The 21,471-nt window shown below is 40.4% G+C and overlaps 1 protein-coding gene across 3 annotated transcripts in view; it reads left to right on the top strand.

Moving 5' to 3' along the window:
• BTBD9 (BTB domain containing 9) overlaps window positions 1–21,471 on the top strand; it is a 402,401-nt gene that overhangs the window by 286,855 nt on the left and 94,075 nt on the right. For all 3 annotated transcript variants that reach the window (XM_043450576.1, XM_043450578.1, XM_043450577.1), the window contains exon 8: window positions 14,871–15,060. In XM_043450576.1, coding sequence (XP_043306511.1) covers window positions 14,871–15,060 — 190 coding nt within the window. The remainder of the gene's footprint in view (window positions 1–14,870; window positions 15,061–21,471) is intronic.

Here is a 21,471-nt window from a genome sequence, read left to right as displayed (position 1 = left end):
GGTGTGCTGCGGTTCATGGGGTCACAAAGAGTCGGATACCACTGAGCGATTGAACTGAACTGAATTTCTGCTGTATAGCAAAATGATTCAGTTATATATATACATACACACACACATTCTTTTCAAATATTCTTTTCCATTATGGTTATCACAAGATATTGAATATAATTCCCTGTGCTATATATACAGTAGGACCTGTTGTTTATCCATCCTATATATAATAGTGTACATATGCTAATCGAAATGCCTACTCCATCCATCTCCCACCCTCCCGCCCACCTGGCAGCGACAAGTCTGTTCTCTATGTCTATGAGTCTGTTTCTGTTTTATAAAAGTTCATGTGTCATATTTTAGATTCCACATATAAGTGATATCATATGGTATTTGTCTTTCTCTTTCTGACTTACTTTACTTAGTATGATAATCTCTCATTCCATCCATGCTGCTGCATATTTGGCATTATTTCCTTTCTTTTTATGGCTAAGTAGTAATCCATTGTATATATGGTACCACATCTTTATCTGTTCATCTGTTGGTGGATGTTTAGGTTGTGAACATAGGGGTGCATGTATCTTTTTAAATTATATTTTTGTACAGATATATGTCCAGGAGTGGGATTGCTGGATCATATGACAGCTCCATTTTTATAGTTTTTTGAGAAACCTCCATACTGTTCTCCATAGTCGACTGCACCAAGAAAAGTGATCTTTTTTTTCACCTTGATAGATAAAACCAGGAATGAATGTAACTTAGTACCAGTGGTGAATACATTTTGATAGCTTTTTGATAGTTCTAAGAAAGATGGGCTTGTGCTCTAATTAGCTATTGTTCTTTTACAGCTGTTCAGACATAACAGCTGTGAGTATTTTTTCCTTTAGAGTAAGTTGACAGAAGGTTGGATTGCAGTTGTTGGAAAGCTTGCTTGGTCAGCAGCAGTTCCTATGTAGGCTTGGAGATAGGCCCCCTGGGGGGAGTCCCTCTAAAAAAAAAAGTGTAGATCTGTAGGGGGGACTATCTAGATGTGACCTTAAGTTGATAGTCCTAGTTGCTTTTTGAAGGAAATATTTTGTATCTCTGAAAATCTTAGCAGCAGAGAAGAATCTAGCCTAAGACCATTAAGCCCTTGATGGCTATGTGAACCGCTGTGCTGTTAGAAAACAATTTATAATGAAAATAGCCAGGGAAGCATTGAATGAAGCCCAACACAAGCACTATTTTTGAAGATGACAGTCCTCTGTAAGTGCCATTTCACTTTTAAAATCTGCTTCAAGTGGGTTTTTTCCCCCTATCTCTCAAAGGTGATCCCTGGAGATAGTTAAATAACATGTCAGTCTTATCTTTAAATATTGCTGGTACAGGTGGCCCTCAGGTCATGTCCTAGTGAAGTAATACTGCCTTTTAAAAAATTTATTACTCCTGGATTAAATTTATGGGCCAGCGGTTAGCCACCCCTGGTGCTGCGTAACAACAGAGAACAGTAAAATTGTTTTCAGATCAGTTTTTCCCCAAGCCTGAGTCATCCCAATATTCATACACTTGCAGGATGTATGCACTTTGTTAACATGCAATTTTTGCATTCAGAAGCAGCAAATTAAATTTGTCTGAGCAGAATTGCTGTGTGCACAGAGGGGAAAAGTAATTTCTGCCTAGGCGCTTCCCTTTTGCCTTTGCTCCTAGCACAGGCTATTGTAAGAGGTACATAGCTGAAGGATAGCAAAGGAAAACTGGCAAGAGACAGACACGAGACACTGGATTTTGGCAGTATGGTTTTGTAAACAAAGTGACACAAATTGGGGCAGAAATTCCAGTGGGACAAGGGAGGAAACGGGAAGACTGGAAATACAGCACAAACCTGAGTCCCATCCAGATGGTGTTTTTAATAAATTTATCAGACGCGTGTGAAAGATGGTAATGAACACTCGAATGGGGGGTGGCCTGGCCCCTACGGGAAGGAGAACAGTATGGCACCTTCTGTGTGTTGCAGTCAGTTAGAATCATTCTCTAATTTTTCCCAGGAAAAAAGATCATGGAGCTTATTCAAATCATTGAGTGATTATTAGGCAGTCCAACTAGGCAGGCTGAGGTTTGTGTTTCTGGGAAGAATAATAAATAACCAAATTATTTCCTGCTGAAATGAAGGAAGTGGCCCATATTAGTAAACCCAGCAGTGACATTTAGGACATTTCTTCTGTAAGAACTCCTGTAGTGTGACTAGAGCAGACAGCAGTACCATCAGGCATAGTCAAGAGCTTCTGTAATCTTTAAAAGTCACATTATTATATACCTTTTTCCTCTTCCCCCTCTTTTCCCCCAAACAGTTTCCCTATCAGAAAATATTTTAGTCTACCATGAGTGACCAACTTTCTATATGTGGGATAAACTTTTAGGGGAAGAGAAGTTGAAAGAGCTGAGGTGTATATAGTGCTTATAAAGCAGCTCCTCTGCAATGGGCATATTTGTTTTCTTTTTAATGTTTAGGTCAAGACCCAGAGATTGATCATACTTTATTTTTCTATGAAAACTTTCCCTAAGAAAGCATTTTTTCTGCTTTATTCAGGAACTTTTAGATTTTCTAGCTTTTGGTAAGGAGCTATGTTAAGCAAGGTTAAGTGCCATAACCTACATAGCATGCTTTTCCAGCTCTGATTTATTCATTCGGCAGATATTTATTTAATACCTACTATATTCTAGGCCCTCTTTCTTGTCAGTTGGGAATACAGAAGTGAAAAGAAAGAAAAGTTCCTGCCCTTATGAGACTCAGATGCTCAATCTGTTAGATCAGATTGAAGTACTGATTTGGGTATGAAGAATGGGTACAGCACTGAAGCTATGGTCTCATCTTGGTTCTTTACAGAAAGTCCTTATCCATGGGCTTTGTGCCCAAGTCCCTACTCTCTCTTCTTTCCACCTGTTGGCATCATTTCGTTGTTATATTGTTAATTTTTCTGATTATTTTAAAAATAGGAATAAGAATTAAGTGGTGGTCTTCAGATTTTCTACCTTATGAAGTAAATACAGTTGCTCATCAAGCTACTAGTAGAGTTCTAGCAAAAGCACTTTCTTGAAAGAAAATTTGGGAGTTGGGGTAGATTTCATAATGCAGTTCATCTCAGTGTATTATATATTCCATGTGTCTGTGTTGGGCACCCTTTGTAGATTCAGACTTTTACTGGAAGTATTAATGAATAATTATGTCAAGATCAAAGTAGAGTGACAACCCTGGTGGTCCAGTAGTTAAGACTCTGAGCTTCCAATGTGAGGGGTGCAGATTTGATTCTTTCTTGGTCAGGGAACCAAAATCCCACATGTGCTAGTATGGTCAAAAATAAATAAACTGAGTTAAAAAAAATTCTTTTTAAAATATCAAAGTGGAAACCATAGAACTCTTCTCCAGCACACAGATGTAAGATTTTTTGTTAAGAAGGCAAAGTTCTTTAATGTAGCATGTATTAGACAACCTTAAGATTCCAGGAGGTCAAAGGGGGTAGCATTAGTAGGGCAGTTTTGCTTAGAGAAAATATTGAAGACGGAAAGAATCATCTTTAGTAAATATTTATAAATATGTCTTTAGAAAAGGAGTTCTGAGTGCTTTTCCCAGCCTTGTTTCCCAAAGAGCTGGAACCATGTCACTAATGATTTTATGATTTTCTCTGATGCTGCTGTACTAATTGACTACTAGTTAAAACCAGATTATCTAGGGATAAAACTGTGAAGCAGTAAGATAGCTTAGGAGGAAATTGACAGACTCGGGGAGAATCAACAAGGACAGCTATTAAGACCTAGTAGATACTATAGAACACATTGGTATTCTAAAGAATTCTGAAAGGTTTACCCTTTCAGGCCCCTTGAATTGCTTTCCATTTTTCTGGTTTTCATAAAAAGTGTTAAAATATATGGAATTAAAGAAAAACACCAGTATTCCATGTTTGTGAAAGAACATAAAGAACATATCTATAAAGTTTGGAGAGCAAGAACACTTGCATGCTCACCAGCTGGAGAAATAGAACATTACCAAATCTTTTTGTTGTTGTTGTTTGATGTGGGCCATTTTTAAAGTCTGTATTGAATTCATTATAATACTGCTTCTGTTTTATATTTTGTTTTTTTGGCTGAGAGGCTCATGGGATCTTAGCTCCCTAACCAGGAGTCGAATCCATGCCCACTGGGCCACAAGGGAAGTCCCAGCACTAGCAAACTTTTAGAGGCCTTTGTGTGTTCCTCCCCCAGTTGCATCCCTGCTATCTTCCTATCCAGAGGTCACCATTCATCTGAATTTGTGTTTACTGCTCCCTAGCTCTCCTTTCTAATCTTACCACATAGGTGAGATTCACTAGGTCTCACTAAACAACAGAAATAGAATTATACCCTTTGTGTTTTTCTGACTTGCTTTTCTTAACCAACTTTCTTTGTAAGATTGACCCTTTCTGATATGCAGGGCTACAGTTCACTTATTTTCAATACTGGGTCGTTTTTGTTTGATAGTAAAATTTTAAAACTCGGTGGACAGGTTGAATAGTAGATAGAACACACCTGGAGAAAAGTAGTGAACACAAATAGTAATTTTAATAAATTTCCCAGTAAAGAAGTAAAGAGGGGAAAAAATGAAAGGAAGGTTAAGAAACAGAATAGAATGGGAAGTCCCAACAGAGGTCTAATGGGAATTCTAGAAAAGGGGAAAACAGGAAATGAAGGAGAATCAGTACTCACAGGATCAGTGGTTAAAAACGTTCCAGACTGGATAAAGCCATATATGCTCATATTCAGTCCTGAGCAGGATAAATTTAGTCTACATATAGGTACAGTGTGGGGCTTCCCAGGTGACTGAGAGGTAGAAATCCTGCAGGAACCACAGGAGACATGGGTTTAATCCCTGGATTGGGGAGACCCCCTGGAGGCCGAAATGGCAACCCACTCTAGTATCCTTGCTAGGATAATCCCACGGACAGAGGAGTCTAGCAGGGTACAATCCATGGGGTTGCAAAGAGTCAGATATAACTGAAGTGACAGAGCACGTATGCATGTATAACATAAATTGCAAAACACCAAGATCAAAAAGAAAACCTTAAAATTAACTGTAGAGAAAAAAATTACAGCTGTTAGAGGGACAGCAGATTGTAACGGACATGACAGCAGAAGCCGAAGACTGTGCAGAAGGATCCTCAGAGTGCTGAGGAGAAACAGCTTTCCACTTAGAGTTCTATATCCAACTAAACTGTTTCTCAAGAGTGGTGGCAAAATATACTTTCAAACAAAGACTTTGCTGATGGATGTGTCTTAGAAGAAGTTGAACCAGGAGGAAAGGAGGGTTAGGATTGAATAAATTGATGAATGTGAATAAGTAAGTTTTGACTATATAAGATCATAATGACTCATTTTGAGAGTATAAAACAAGGCAGAAGTGAAATGTTAGGTGAGAATAACAAGCTAAGAGGCAGATGACTTGTATGAAAATGTGTTAATATCTTTTATATTGTTCAGGAGAAGGGAACATGTGATTTTTAGTTTTAGTCATTTTTAAGTCTGGCCTGCATATCTAAAATTTAGTAAAAGAACAGAGACAGAATGCAGCACTTGAACAGCATCATCTTTTAGGATTCTTAAGTAGCTCAGCTGGAATTCTGTCGCTTCCACCAGCTTTGTTGTAGTAATGCTTTCTGAGGCCCACTTGACTTCATACTCCAGGATGTCTGGCTCTGTGAGAGTGGAAGCACCGCTGTGGTTATCTGGGTCATTAAGATCTTTTGTGTATAGTTGTTCTGTGTGTTTTTGCCACCTCTTCTTAATCTTTTCTGCTTCTGTTAGGTCCTTACCATTTCTGTCCTTTATCGTGCCCATCCTTGTATGAAATGTTCCCTTGATATTTCCAGTTTTCCTGAAGAGATCTCTTGCCTTTCCCATTCTCTTGTTTTCCTCTACTTATTTGCATTGTTTATCGAAGAAGGCCTTCTTATCCCTCCTTGTTGTTCTCTGGAATTCCACATTTAGTTGGGTATATCTTTCCCTTTTCCTCCCTTGCTTTTCGCTTCTCTTCTTTTCTCAGCTGTTTGTAAAGCCTCCTCAGACAACCACTTTGCCTTCTCCCATTTCTTTTTCTTGGGGATGGTTTTGGTCACTGCCTCCTTATAGTGTTCGGAACCTCTGTCCATAGTTCTTCAAGCCATGTGTCTACCAGGCCTAAGCCCTTGAATATATATGTCACTTAGTGACTAAAAAAAAACCACATAGAAATAGAATAAAGGAATTTCAATCCATTAGAAAATAGGAACAGAGCAGACAGAGAGGTGGGGGAAGCAGCAAAGGAAAAGTCTTGTTAAGTAGAAGTAAAAGTGAGTTAGTATACACCTTGGTAATAGCAATTAATATAAGTCGTATAAATCTGCCAGTTAAAAGACAAAGGACACTGAATTTTTCCAAAATCTAGTTATATGTTATTCACAAGAGATCAGAAAAAGAGAAGAGTGATGCTAAGGATATAGTAGCCAAAATGAAGACGCTATATTTATTTGACATCAGATTATGTGGATTTTAGGGCAAAGGCATTACTCGAAATAAAGAATGACAGTGCACCATGATGAAAGGTTCAGTCTACCAGTTGGATATAATTTTAAAATGATACACGTGAAGTGATGTGGCCTCAAAATATATAAAGCAAAAATTGACAGAATTACAAGGAGAAATTGACAGATCTATAGTCATAGTGGAAAATTTAAATAAACCTCTCCCATTAATTAGTAAGCATATAAGTGATGTGAACAGCACAAAAAGTTTGATATAGTAGATCTATATAGAACCATACATCTCCCAAATTAGAGAATACACATTCTCTTCAGGCACATGTAAAATATTAATAAGAACCACGTACTGGACCACAAAAAAGCACATCTCATCAGATTTTCCAATGACTCTGTGTCATACAGAATATACTTTTTTTTATCCATATTGCAATGTAATTAATTTGAAAAGTTAAAAAAGCCTTCTTATGAATAATTCATGAATTAAAGAAAACTCCTAATGGAAATTAGAAAATACTTAGATGCAATCAGCTTTTAAAACACTTTGAATCAGAAAACACCCAGATGGAGGGACATTCTACACCATACCTGACTAATACTGTTCAAAACACTATATCAAAGATAAAGATAAAGCTGGGCTTAGAGGTAAAAGATTAGCTTTAAATGTATTTATCAGAAAAAAAGAAAAAAAAATAATGAGTTAAGCATATGCTTCAAATATTTGGAAAAAATTAATCCAAAGGAACAGAAGGAAGAAATAATAAAAAGAACGGACTTAGTGAAGTATGAAATAAAGAATCAACAAAATAAAAAACTGATTTCTTGAAAACACTAGTAACATGTATAGAACTGATCAAGTAAGAAAGAAAAGGAACAAATGAAATACTTGGAATGATCATGAGAACATACTGTGAAAAGCTTTATGCTGCTATATTTGAAAACTTAAACAAAATGAAAAATTTTCCTGAAGGAACCAAGACTAACTGAGGTTAATTTTGAAGGAAATAAGAAGGGGAATGAGAAGTATTCATTTTGTCAGATTTTATGATACTGTAGAATTATAGTCATTAAAACAGCATGGTAAAGGCACAAGGCTAGGCAGATTAAGGAAACGGAGTACAGACCTTAAGAAGAGATTCAGATATTATGAAAACCTTACATATGCCTAAAGTAACGTAAATTAGTGGGGAAAAGGATGAACTGTTCATTAAATGGTGCTGGGGAAATCGGCTAACGTTATGAATAAAAGATGAAAGTAGATCCGTATCTCATAGCATACCAAAAATAAATCCTAAATAGATTAAAGAACCAAACATGAAAAGCAAAATTTGAAAACTTTTAGGAGAAAATATAGGACGATATCTTTATAAATTTGGGGTAGGAAAGAATTTATAAACATGAAAGGGAAAGCACAAATCACATAGAGGAAAAGATTAAATATTTCAGCTCAATACATTAACCAAGAAAGGGCTGACATCCTGCCAGTGAGGTAACTCATAGCCACAAGTACAATTCCATTTGTGCGGGGGTGTGTGTGTGTAAATATATACATGTATATGTTTTATGTATTCCTTGAAGAAACTCTTACCTATGTATACAAGAAGACACCTTTGTTTGTAATCACAAAGAAAACAGTGGTAACAATCTGAATGTTCCTTTGGTATATTTATACATTGAAATATTGTATATACTTTATACCAGTGAACTAGATTTATCTCTCTATTGAATGTTCCTGCATCCTGGTTTACTGTTTATGGTACATGTCAATATTGTTGACCACACATTCCCTTTCTTCTTCTGCGCACACAGCAAGTTAGTTCTCTCCCACCCGCTTTGAAGTTAGTTAAGGCTCAGTGACTTGCCTTAGTGAACAAAATGTGAGCAAAGTGATGTGTGTTGCTTTGGGGGAGGAGTGTTAGAGCCACTGCCCAGTTCACTCTCTTCTCACTGCTGCTGTGATTGAAGAAGCACCAAAAAAAAAAAAAAAAAAATCAGTGCAAAGCTTCCGTCTTTAGGTTCCCTGTGTAATGCAGTGCTGAGAGCCACCTTGCTGCTCATCACTTGGGTGATGATATTGTGGGTGAAAAGTTAATGTGTGCTGTTTAAGCAACTAGGAGAATGGAAGCTGTCTTGTTACTGCAGCCTGAGCTACCCACAGTGTGATTTCATGTCTCAGCTCAGCTTACTGTGCATCTGTGCCACTTCCTTTAGTTCTCTCTTCCAAACCACAGAATACTTCTTTCTCCCATGAGGTGGAGGTATTGTTACTAAGTATCTAAATATAGTCCTTTATTTCTTCTCCTTTCAAAGTCAGATGGGGGCTTTTCTCTAAGCCCCTCTCTGCTAGGAAACCATCCTCACAGGTTATTTCACCAGCGTTTTTGCGTGTTGCTTTGGAGTTAAGCTTCATTCTCAAGGGATTCATGGCCAGGAAACCCATCCTCTATCACTCCTTCCTTCCCTTTCCCTCTTCTTTATCTGTGGATGGTTGTCCCCATCTGCAGAGAGTGTAGCAAGCAGTGAAGGTGTATGAGATGAGGGCTCCAGAACAGGCATGCCCAACTTTGGAAAGTGTATGCATTGCTTAGAAGAGACATGGAGGATGATTTACTCCCCATCATTATGCAGTTAGAAATGTTTTGGCATGATAGTAGTACTGTTCACCCTCTCTCTTTGCAAAGAGTATAATATACTGAAAAGTACAGTGTAAGCAATTGTCTTTTTTTTTTCCATCTATTTTAAAATTACATAAAGTAAGCTACATAGCTTGAATGCAAGTAGCTAAGGTTAATTGTAGATTTTGGTTAAATACGTTAAATATCTGAAGAAAATTCCAGCACTAGTAAATGCACAAAAAGGTTCCCGTGGACTTAAAAGACTCTTCATTCTTCATCGTTCTCTTCTCAGTGTTTACAGAATCTACATCATTTTTGAACAGCTATCATTTTGTGGAAAACCTAGACTTTTATAAGTGAACAGGTTGATGTAGACTTGAAGCAGATATAGAGACATGAAATCAAAACAGAACTGATGTTTCAAAATGCAGCAGTTCTTGAACAAAGAGATGAGCATATGTGTTGAAATGCTCAGGATAGTAAGCAAACAAGGGAGATGCATCATGGCTGAAGATAACTGTATATTCTGACAAGAGATTGGTTCCATGTTCTGGGTTTTTTCCCACTTTATGAATTCTAAAATACTGGAAGAATATATATATATATATATATATATATATATGTATATCATGCTTCTTTAAACAAATGTGCTACATTTATTAAGTGCAATAAATATAAACAGGTTCTAGGCCCCACTTCAGACTTCCCAACATGGGGATCCGGCAAAGGGACTGGGAATCCCCAGGGAATCTGATGTTGAAGATTCCAATGGGATTTGATTACAGAACTTCCACAGAACTGGGGAAAACAGAGACTCTTGGAGGGCACACAGAAAACCTTGTGTGGACCAGAGCCCGAGGGAATGGGACAGGGACCCCACAGGAGACTGAGCCATACCTGCCTGTGGATGTTTGAAAGTCTCCTGTGGAGGTGTGGGTCAACAGTGGCCTGCTGTGGAGACAGGGCACTGGCAGCCCCAGTCCTGGGAGGTGCGTGTTGGCCTTAGTCCCCTGGAGGTCACCATTAGCCCTCCCACAGTGCCAGGGCTGGGTTGTCTCAGGCCAGACAACTAACAGGGCGGGAGCACAGCCCCACCCGTCAGCAGACAGTTGGATTTACTGAGTATGGCTCTGCCAGCCAGAGTAAGACCCAGTATTCCCCACAGCCAGTCCCTCCCATCAGGAAGCTTGCATAAGCCTCTTGTCCTCATCCATCAGAGGACAGATAGACAAAGTAAGAACTACAGTCCCACAGCCTCCAGAACAAAAACCACAGTCATAGAAAGCTAACCAAAATGATCACATGGATCATAGCCTTGTCATAGTGAAGGGGCTTGTGTAACTCAAGGAAGCTATAAGCCATGCTATGCAGGGCCACCCAACATGGATGGGTCATGGTGGAGAGTTGTGACAAAAATGTGGTCCATTGGAGAAGGGAATGGCAAACCACTTCAATATTCTTGCCTTAAGAACTCCATGAACAGTATGAAAAAACAAAAAGATATGATACTGAAAGATGAACCCCCTAGGTCAGAATGTGTCCAATATGCTACTGGGGAAAAGCAGAGAAATAGCTCCAAGAAGAGGGCTGGGCCAAAACAGAAACAATGCCCAGTTGTGGATGTGTCTGGTGGTGAAAGTCTGATGCTGTAAACAACAATATTGCACAGGAACCTGGAATGTTAGATCCATGAATCAAGGTAAATTAGATGTAGTCATGCAGGAGATGGCAAGATTGAATGTAGACATCTTAGGAATCAGTGAATTAAAATGAATGAGAACAGGCGAATTTAATTCAGATGACCATTATATCTACCAGTACTGTGGGCAAGAATCCCTTAGACGAAATGGAGTAGCTCTCATAGTCAGCAAAGGAGTCCAAAATGCAGTACTTGAGTGCAACCTCAAAAACAGCAGAATGATCTTGGTTCATTTCCAAGGCAAACCATTCAACATCAGAGTAATCCAAGACTGTGTTCCAACCACTGATGCTAAAGAAGCTGAAGTTGACTGGTTCTATGAAGCCCTACAAGACCTTCTAGAACTAACACCAAAAAACAGATGTTCTTTTTATCATAGGGGATTAGAATGCAAAAGTAAGAAATCAAGAGATACCTGGTGTGTAACAGGCAAGTTTGACCTTAGAGTACAAAATGAAGCAGGGCAAAGGCTAACAGAATTTTGTCAAGGCAACACACTGGTCATAGCAAACACCCTTTTTCAACAACACAAGAGAACAATTCTACACAAGGATATCACCAAATGGTCAATACCCAAATCAGATTGATTATAGTCTTTGCAGCTGAAGATGGAGAAGCTCTATACAGTCAGCAAAAATAAGACCTGGAGCTGACTGTGGAGCTCAGATCAGGAGCTCCTTTTTGCAAAATTCAGGCTTAAGTCGAAGAAAGTAGGGAAAACCACTAGGCCATTCAGCTATGACCTAAATCAGATCCCTGCTGATTATAACAGTGGAGGTGAGCAATAGCTTCAAGGGATTACATCTGGTAGATAGGGTGCCTAAAGAACTATGGACAGAGGTTCCTAACATTGTACAGGAGGCAGTGACCAAAACCATCCCCAAGTAAAAGAAATACGAGAAGTCCAAAGTGGTTGTCTGAGGAAGCTTTACAAAATAGCTGAGGAAAGAAGAGAAGCCAAAGGCAAAGGACAAAGGGAAAGATGTACCCGACTGAATACAGAGTTCCAAAGAACAACAAGAAGAGAAAAGAAGTTCTTCTTCAGTGAACAATGCAAAGAAATAAAAGAGAATAATGGAATGGAAAAGACTAGACATCTCTTCAAAAAAAATTGGAGGTGTCAAGGGAACATTTCATGCAAGGATGGGCAAGATAAAGAACAGAAGTGAAAAGGACCTCACAAAAGCAGAAAGGATTAAGGAGCGGTGGCAAGAAGAGTTGTACAAAAAATGCCTTAGTGATCCGGTGACCACATGATGCGGCCACGCACCTAGGGCCAGCCATCCTGGAGGGTAAGGTCAAGCGGGCCTTAGGGAGCACTGCTGTGAACAAAGCTAGTGGAGGTGATGAAATTTCAGCTGAGCTATTTAAAATCCTAAAAGATGGTGCTGTTAAAGGGCTGCATTCAACATGTCAGCAAATTTTTTAAAAACTCAGCAGTGGTCACAGGACTGGAAAATATCAGTTTTCATTCCAGTCCCTAAGAAAGGCAATGCTAAAAAATGTTCAAATTATTGTACAACTGTGCTTATTTCACATCCTACCAAGGTAATGCTAGGCTAAAAATCCTTCAAGCCAGGCTTCAGGAGTACTTGAATTGAGAACTTCCAGATGTACAAGCTGGGTTCAGAGGAGGCAGAGAAACCAGAGATCACAACATCTGTTGGATCATAGAGAAAGCAAGGGAATTCCAGAGAAACTTCTGCTTCATTGACTATGCTACAGCCTTTGACTGTGTAGATCACAACAAACTGTGGAAAATTCTTAAAGAAATGGGAATACCAAACCACCTTACCTGTCTCCTGAGAAACCTGTATGCAGGTCAAGAAGCAACAGTTAGAACTGGACATGGAACAACAAACTGGTTGGGAAGATTGGGAACAAAGTACGTCAAGGCTATATATTGTCATCTTGGTTATTTAACTCATATGCAGAGTACATCATGCAAAATGCCAGGCTGGATGATCACAAATGAGAGTCAAGATTGCCAGGAGAAATATCAACAACATCAGATATGCAGATGATGCCGCTCTAATAGCAGAAAGTGAAGAGGAACTAAAGAGCCTCTTGATAAGGGTGAAAGAGGAGAGTGAAAAAGCTGGCTTAAAATTCAACATTCAAAAAACTAAGATCGTGGCATCCAGTCCCAACGCTTCATGGCAAACAGATGGGGAAAAAATGGAAACAGTGACAGACTATTTTCTTGGCTCCAGAATCACTGTAGATGGTTACTGAAGTCATGTAAGTAAAAGATACTTCTCCCTTGAAAGAAAAGCTATGACAAACCTAGACACAGTGTATTGAAATGCAGAGACATCACTTTCCCACAGTGGTCCATATCAGTTCAGTTCAGTTCAGTTGCTCAGTTGTGTCCAACTCTTTACCACCCTGTGGACTGCAGCACGCCAGGCCTCCCTGTCCATCACCAACTCCCAGAGTTTACCCACACTCATGTCCATTGAGTTGGTGATGACATCCAACCACCTCATCCTCTGTCATCCCTTCTTCTCCTGCCTTCAATCTTTCCCAGCATCAGGGTCTTTTCAAATGAGTCAGCTCTTCACATCAGGTGGCCAAAGTATTAGAGTTTCAGCTTCAGCATCAGTCCTTCCAATGAACACCCAGGACTGGATCTCCTTTAGGATGGACTGGTTGGATCTCCTTGCAGTCCAAGGGACTCTCAAGAGTCTTCTCCAACACCACAGTTCAAAAGCATCAATTCTTTGGCGTTCGGCTTTCTTTATAGTCCAACTCTCACATCCATACATGACTGCTGAAAAAACCATAGCCTTGACTAGACGGACCTTTGTTGGCAAAGTAATGTCTCTGCTTTTTAATCTGCTGTCTAGATTGGCCATAACTTTCCTTACAAGGAGTAAGAATGTTTTAATTTCCTGGCTGTAGTCACCATATGGTCCGTATAGTCAGAGCTATGTTTTTTTCCAGTAGTCATATATGGATGTGAGAACTGGACCAAGCTGAACAACAGAAAATTGATGCTTTCGAATTGTGATGCAGGGAGATCTCACCAGTCAATCCTAAAGGAAATCAACCCTGTATATTCATTGGAAGGACTGATGCTGAAGCTGAAGCTCCAATATTTTGGCCTCCTGATGCAAATAGCCAGCTCACTGGAAAAGACCCCAATTTTGGGAAAGACTGAAGGCAGGAAGAGAAGGGGATGACAGAGGATGCGATGGTTGGATGGCATCACCGAGTCAATGGACATGAGTATGAGCAAACTCCAGGATATACTGAAGGACAGGGAAGACTGGCGTGCTGCAGTCCATAGGGTTGCAAAGAGTTGGACACGACTTAGTGACTGAACAACAATAAACATGTATAGTTTAGAGAATACTAATAAAACAAGTGCCTGTGTACATGTTGCCTCACTTGAGAATAGAATAGGACCAGAAGTTGAAGCCCTTCCAGGATTTCATCTTGGAAATGAAATCAATTAATGTTTAGACACATTAGTAGGGGTCCTTCCAAGATTTTATATTCCTCTTTCACATACCAGTGAGCGTAAACTTTGTGTAATAATTCCCTGGATTTCCTTTTTATTTTACATTTATATATGTACCCCTAAACAAGTTGTATTTTTAGTTTTTCCATTTTAAAAAACTTTGTGTAAATGAAATCCTACACTGTGTTTTTCTGCGCCTTGCTTATTTCACTCAGCATTGCTTTTTGATTCATCCATTTGGATGTAGCTGCAGTTTATTAATCTCAACCACTGTGTGGTTTCCCATTGTAGTAATATTTTGCAGTGTATGTATCCATTCTATATTTTATAGGGTATCATGTTTCTTTATAATAAAATTATTTAGAGTTAATTGTTGCATATGATTTGGTTTGTTTCAGCCTTGGGTTCAACTTTTTAAAAAACTGTTTGGCATGTGTTTTAAATGTGTTCATATCTTGAGGTAGTCAGGATGCTCTAATTTTTATTTTATCATTGATAGTAATTAATTAATTTTGTTTGTAGCAAACTATTGGGATATATTTGGCTTCTTGATGCTGAGTCTTGTGTTGGATCCACAGTTCCCATGGAGAATGTTGCAACAATCGCTGATTGTGCCAGTGTGATTGAAGGAGTCAGTCGGAGCCGAAATGCCTTGCTGAACGGGGACACTAAGAACTATGACTGGGATTCTGGTTATACGTGTCATCAGCTAGGAAGTGGCGCGATTGTGGTTCAGCTGGCCCAGCCCTACATGATTGGGTCAATACGGTAAGAAGATTCCCTTTCATTTATTACTTTTAAAATGGAAGACACATGTGCAAATTGTGTTTTGGTACATTGGTGATCCCGGTAACTTCAGTGAAGATCCTCTTCTGTTCTTTCCTCTAAATGTTGAGAGGAGGGGGTAGAAATGGAGGGACAAATACAAGATGCTTGTTTGGATTTTCTGGTGGTGACATGCACCAAAATTAGACTTGTGGAGGGAATAAAATGCAATTTGTAGAGGGAAGGGACCAGGTCTCTACCTGGATACAGCTTACCTCTGACTTATGTCTCCGTTTGTTCTGGTTAGGGACTTGCAGGATAATGTCAAAAGAGGCGATATGGAATCAAAACTCTTTTTCAACTCTAGTAAATGACTTTATATATGAACCAAACAGATTTGAATATGAAACCTGGTACTAAGAGATCTTTTTAATAATCTTCATGTCTGGACTTTTGGTTGTTGTTTTCATTTTGTTTTGGTTTGCCTTAAGAAGGGAACTTGAATCCAATATTGCTTGATTTGTAGGATTATGTGATTTTAAAATTTAAGACCGGTGACATCCCCCAGAGGATATACTTCAGTTCACGTGCCATCTGGATCTTGAATAGGCTTCCCTTTTTTCTTTTTCAAAGTTCTAAGAGGTCTCTTGAAGATTAATGTTGTGTGTGTGTGTGTATATGTATATACACACACACAATATTAATATATATAAAACATAATATATATATAAACATAAGAATATTTTACATTGTATCTTAACCTGCCAGAGGTGATATTGGTGAGACTTGACTGCCTTCCCCCCCTCATTGTTCTCCACCACAGTTGCCTTATTGTTTCCTGTTCTCATTTTATTTTAAAGTTAGAATTTGTAACAAAAGAAATGGCACAAAAAATTCGTTCGCTCAGTTGTCTGACTCTGTGCGACCCCATGGACTGCAGCGTGCCAGGCCTCCCTGTCCCTCACATCTCTCAAAGTTTGCCCAAGCTCATGTTCATTGCATCAGTGATGCCATCCAACCATCTCACCCTCTGGCTCCCTCTTCTCCTTCTGCCCTCAATCTTTCCCAGCATCAGGGACTTTTCCAGCAATTCTGCCGTTCACATCAGATGACCAAAATACTGGAGCTTCAGCTTTACCATCAGTCCTTCCAATGAGTATTTAGGGCTGATTTCCCTTAATATTGACTGGTTTGATCTCCTTGCTGTCCAGGAGACTTTCAGGAGTCTTCTCCAACACCACAGTTCAAAGGCATTAATTCTTTGGCACTCTGCCTTCTTGACTGTCCAGCTCACACAACCATACATGGCCACTGGGAAGATCATAGCCTTGACTGTACAGATCTTTGTCATCAGAGTAATGTCTCTGCTTTTCAACACACTGTCTAGGTTTGTCATAGCTTTCTTGCCGTGAAGCAGTTGCCTTCTGATTTCATGGCTGCAGTCACCATTCGCAGTGATTTCAGAGTCCAAGAAGAGGAAATCTGTCACTATTTCCACCTTTTCCCCTTCTATTTAGCATGAAGTTATGGGGCCAAATGCCTCCCCTCTTTTTTTTTAATATTTAGTTTTAAGCCGACTCTTTCACTCTCTACCTTTACCCTCATCAAGAGGCTCTTTAGTTCCTCTTTGCTTTCTGCCATTAGAGTGGTATCATCTGCATATCTGAGGTGTTTGATATTTCTCCTGCCTGTCTTGATCCCAGCTTGTAACTCATCCAGCCTGGCATATCTCATAAGTGCTCAGCTTATAGGTTAAACAAACGGGCTGACAGCAGACACCCCTGTGGTATTCCTTTTTCAACCTTGAACCAATCAGTTGTTCCATACAGGGTTCCAGCTGTTGCTTCTTGACCCACATACAGGTTTCTCAGGAGACAGGTAAGATGTTCTGGTATTCCCATCTCTTTAAGAGTGTTTCACAGTTTGTTATGTTCCATACAGTCAGAGGCTTTAGCCTAGTCAGTGAAACAGAGGAAGATATTTTTGTGAAATTCCCTTGCTTTCTCTATGATCTAACAAATGTTGGCAATTTGATCTCTGCTTCCTCTTCCTTTTCTAAACCCAGCTTGGACAGCTGGAAGTTCTCGGTTTGCATAATACTGAAGCCTAGCATGCAAGATTTTAAACATGACCTTACTAGCGTGGGAGATGAGTGCAGTTGTCCAGTGGTTAGCACATTCTGTAGTACTACCCTTCTTGGGAATTGGGATGAGGATTGATTGACCTTTTCCAGTCCTGTGGCCGCTGCAGAGTCTTCCAGATTTGCTGACATTTTGAATGTGGCACTTTGATGGCATCATCCTTTGGGGTTTTGAATAGTTTTACTGGAATTCCGTCATATTCACTAGCTTTATTAACAGCAGTGCTTCCTAAGGCCCACTTGACTTCACACTCCAGAATGTCTGGCTCTGGGTGACTGACCACACCATCATAGTAATCTGTTTCATTAAGATCTTTTTTGTACAGTTCTTCCATGTATTCTTTCCATCTCTTCTTGATCTCTTCAGTGTCTACTAAATCTTTACCATTTCTGTCCTTTATTGTGCCCATCTTTGGGGGAAATGTTCCCAACTGCCTTACTGTTTCTTGTTCTCATTTTAAAATTAGTATTTGTAAAGAAAGAAATAGCACAAAAAATAAGGTAGTAGGATTCTAATAGGCAAAGGTTTATTGATGTTCAGGCTAATAAGTACAGAAGTTAAGTCTGCTTGTCGATTCCTGAGGTATACTGACAATTGATGCTGAATTTCTTGGAGAATTCAGACTGTTAATTTCTTCATTTAAATTGTCAACCTCTAAAAAAAAAAAAAAAAAATTGTCAACCTCTTTTCATAAAGGGTCGTGTACAGGCTGAGTACTCTGGGCAACAAATCACAGATCGAGAAGCTGTGAATTTGTCCTGCAGGCCGGAGAGCTCACATTGTGCTTCAGAAGGGGAAGGAGCTGAGCCACATCAGTCTGGACAAAATAGAAGTGCAGATAAACTTCTTTCTTCCTTTTTCTCGGCTGCATGCATTAACTAAAGTAATCATGAGCCACCTATTTAATAAGTCATTCTAGAATCCTTGTCATAAATGGTGTGAAACTTATCTGAATATTTCCCATTACAATCTTTTCCTCTGTACTTTAAAAATCTGGAAAACAGTTGTCCTCCTCTTGTTTTATAGTCTCCACAATTTCTTGAAGATTACCAATCGTGTCTCTGAGATTACATCTTCAATTTCTTTCAGCAGGCTTGTTGTGTAACTCATCTGAGCAGGAGACTTGAAATCATTTAAATTGACTGGATACTCTCTTTCTTTCATTTCACTATTTGGGACTTCAATTTTCCCTTTATTATGTTTGTTCTGCCATTTCTAATTTGAAGACCCGTCTTCTTGCCAATGAAGATAGAAGCAAACTGGCTGCTTAGCAGCTCTGCCCATTCTCTTTTAATGTCCCCTGTATTCTGTCTACTTACCTGGGACCACACATCTCCCTGCCACCTTACATTGGTCCATGTGCATCTGAAAGCAAATGGCAGAAATGGAGTCCCACTCTTTTCCTCTTTCTCTGTTCAGGTTGCCTCATACTGTGATTTTCTCATCTCATTTGGTATACCCCACCCAACCATCCATCCACTGAGCCAAAAACATGGGAATCTTCCTGGATTCCTTCCTTTCCCTCACCTCCCCCATGGAACCAATCAGCTGTCAATACCAGCTCCTGTTTATCTCACAGATCCTTCGTGTCTTACCCATCTCCACTGCCATCACCGTAGCTGCACCTTTTTTAGGTTCTCTTCTCTGTCTGGCTCTTCCTTCCCCACCTGTAGCCACCTTCCACACCATTACCACGAGTCTGATGTGGTCCTGCCCCTTCCTCAGAGGATTCGTGGCTACTGTTTGCCTTCAGGAGAAAGTTCAGAGAAAGGCATAAGAACTTGTGGCTCCCTTCTGTCTGTACAGCCTGTCTCCTGCCTCTCCTCCCACCCTCACACAGACTGTCTCAGCCTACCCAGCTATTTGCAGTTTTGCATGTCACGCTCTTTTTTCCTTCAATTCCTGCTATTCTCATTGCATGTCTGTCTCACTGTCTCCTCATCACTTCTTACCTGGCTCTATGACCCCTTTAAGACTTCACTCCTTTGGGAGTGCTTGCCTAACCCTCTGTCATCTCCTGGGCTGATTCGGACATCCCTAGTCAGTGTATTCTGTGTGTAATTCCTCCCAGGGCATTTGGCATGTTTGTATTATAATTGTTTACTTACTGCTTCCTCCCAGTCTCGTCTGATATATAAAGCCTGTGGCAACTCAGAATAAGTGTTCTTTGACAAATTGAATGTGCAGATGAGGTAGTCCATCAATAAAAAAGGAGGATTATAGCAGATATAGTGGGAGATCTAGAATTTTAGATCCAGCAGGGGCTTCATGAAGTTGTTGCCAAGGTGACAACTCAGAGAGAGACAAACAGGCTTATTGTGTGGCAAGGCTACCTTGGCTTCTGGCTCTACTCAAAGAATCACAGATGTTGAATATAGCTCCAGAAAAAGGTGTCACTGGAGCTTAAGAGAGACATGAGAGAACAGTCCCATTTGGTTTTCTTTAAAAGTGAAATGAAAATGGTTCTCCCAAACAATTTTTCTTTTCCTGACTCAGAGGGGGATGGTGAACATGAGCACAACTGAAGGCAGAATTGTGTATCTCAGCACTGTGTGAAGCCTCCATCGTCCTTAAGCCCAGCTGTTGCTTTTGCAGTGAGAAAATCCATGCATTTGAAGCCCCAAGTAACTGGCTGAACATTCACAGAGGCACGTCTCTAGGAAACTAACATTATGTTGTCAGGAACTGCATTTGCCTCTTCTGTGACATGATCAAGAAGAGGAAAAGGAAAAGGATTTCTCCACTGCCAATGCCTGTGGGCAATGATGGATATCTTGGCAGGCCATGGTTAGCAGCAGCTGATGTATCCAGATAGCTGCTTATTGACAAATGACAGGTTGATCAGTCAGTGACCTTTGACCCCCAGCTTCTGCTGCCGGTGATGACTCGGTTCCTCTCCTAGTCGCTGTGTCCACAGAAGCCCAGTGATGCTGAATCAGCCCCTAAAGGGAGAGCATTCCAGAGCTGGGTGACCAACATATTCTCCAGCCAAGAGGGAGGAGGTCTGGCAGTCCTTAAACCTCTCCCTGTGGGGGTCCAATCACATGGTACACTAACTTTAAAATTTAAGGTTTCTTTGTCGATGGTGAACACAGAGGCAAAGGTCTCAAACATGAATTATCTTGATCATTGCATTCTTTATTCCTAAGAAAGGACAGAGTTATTGCATGGATAAGATTTCTCTTGCTTGCGTGTTTCCATCCATATATACCATTTCTTCCTTTCCTGAGGGTTTCCCCTGTAGCTGGGTAGACAAGCAGAGCTTCCTTCTTGGCAGACCATGACCAGAGCTAACCACCATCTGTGAGACCCTAGTCCTGCTAGTGCGTCTGCTATAGTAAGTACTCTTGTGGTTCCTAAAAAGGCAAACCTGGAAACGTGATCTCTGATCCTCTCTTCCTCTCTCCATTTTCTTTCATTCACTCAGCAAACATTTATTGAGGCTTGTACTACGTGCCAGGCACTGTTTAAGCCCTGGGGAAACAGCACTGAATACAGAAAACAAACATCAGTGCTCTCGCAGAACTGACATTCTTGTTGAGGGGAGGCAGGCAGTGGTGGATAACCAGTAAACAGCCCGATTTGTAATGTGTCAGATATTTCAGAGACGGAACCATCAGGAGGGAGGACTCGGATGTGGGGATAGTGCAGTTTTAGATTGGATGGTCAGGGGAGGCCTCACTTTGCAGAACCTGAAGGATGGGAAGAGCAAGCCACTTGGGGACCTGGGGGATGAGCCTCACAGACAGAATGCCAAGGCCCTGCCGCAAGCATGTGAGCACAGAACAGGCGAGGCAGGTGGCAGGAGCGGCAAAGAGGCCAGGGAGACTGGAGTAGAGTGATGGAGGGAGAGCGAGAGGCGAGGGGAGGAAGGGGGTTTCAAGGGGGGCAGCCCTGAGATGTCTTGTCACTGTTTCTGTTAATATATTCAGTCACCAGCTCCCAGAACCATTCCGCCCACCGCCATAAACCCATCCCAGTGTCTTGTTAGCACTGTTAGAGGAGAGTTTTCTTCACTGAGGAGGGGAGGGCAGAGCTGGGGAGCCCTCGTGCCTTTAGAAGCTACCTTCTTTGTTCCTGACCGGGAACCAGCTCCCAGGAAAGAAACAGGCAGCTGGCACGCCTTGAGTTTATATGAAACTTCTCCCCATCCTTGGCGTTTATTTCTCATCCCCAAGAGCCAGAGCAGGCAGTTTTAACTTGGAAATAAAGGCATTTGTCTTTGTTGTTGCTAGGTTTACAGGCATGATGAAAGTTATTCATTTTGAGAAGA

The sequence above is a fragment of the Cervus canadensis genome, chromosome 28 (genome assembly GCF_019320065.1).
Source record: "Cervus canadensis isolate Bull #8, Minnesota chromosome 28, ASM1932006v1, whole genome shotgun sequence".
Classification (NCBI taxonomy): domain Eukaryota; kingdom Metazoa; phylum Chordata; class Mammalia; order Artiodactyla; family Cervidae; genus Cervus; species Cervus canadensis.
The sequence above is the reverse complement of the archived record's forward strand: the minus strand, read 5'-3'. Positions and strand labels throughout refer to the sequence as shown.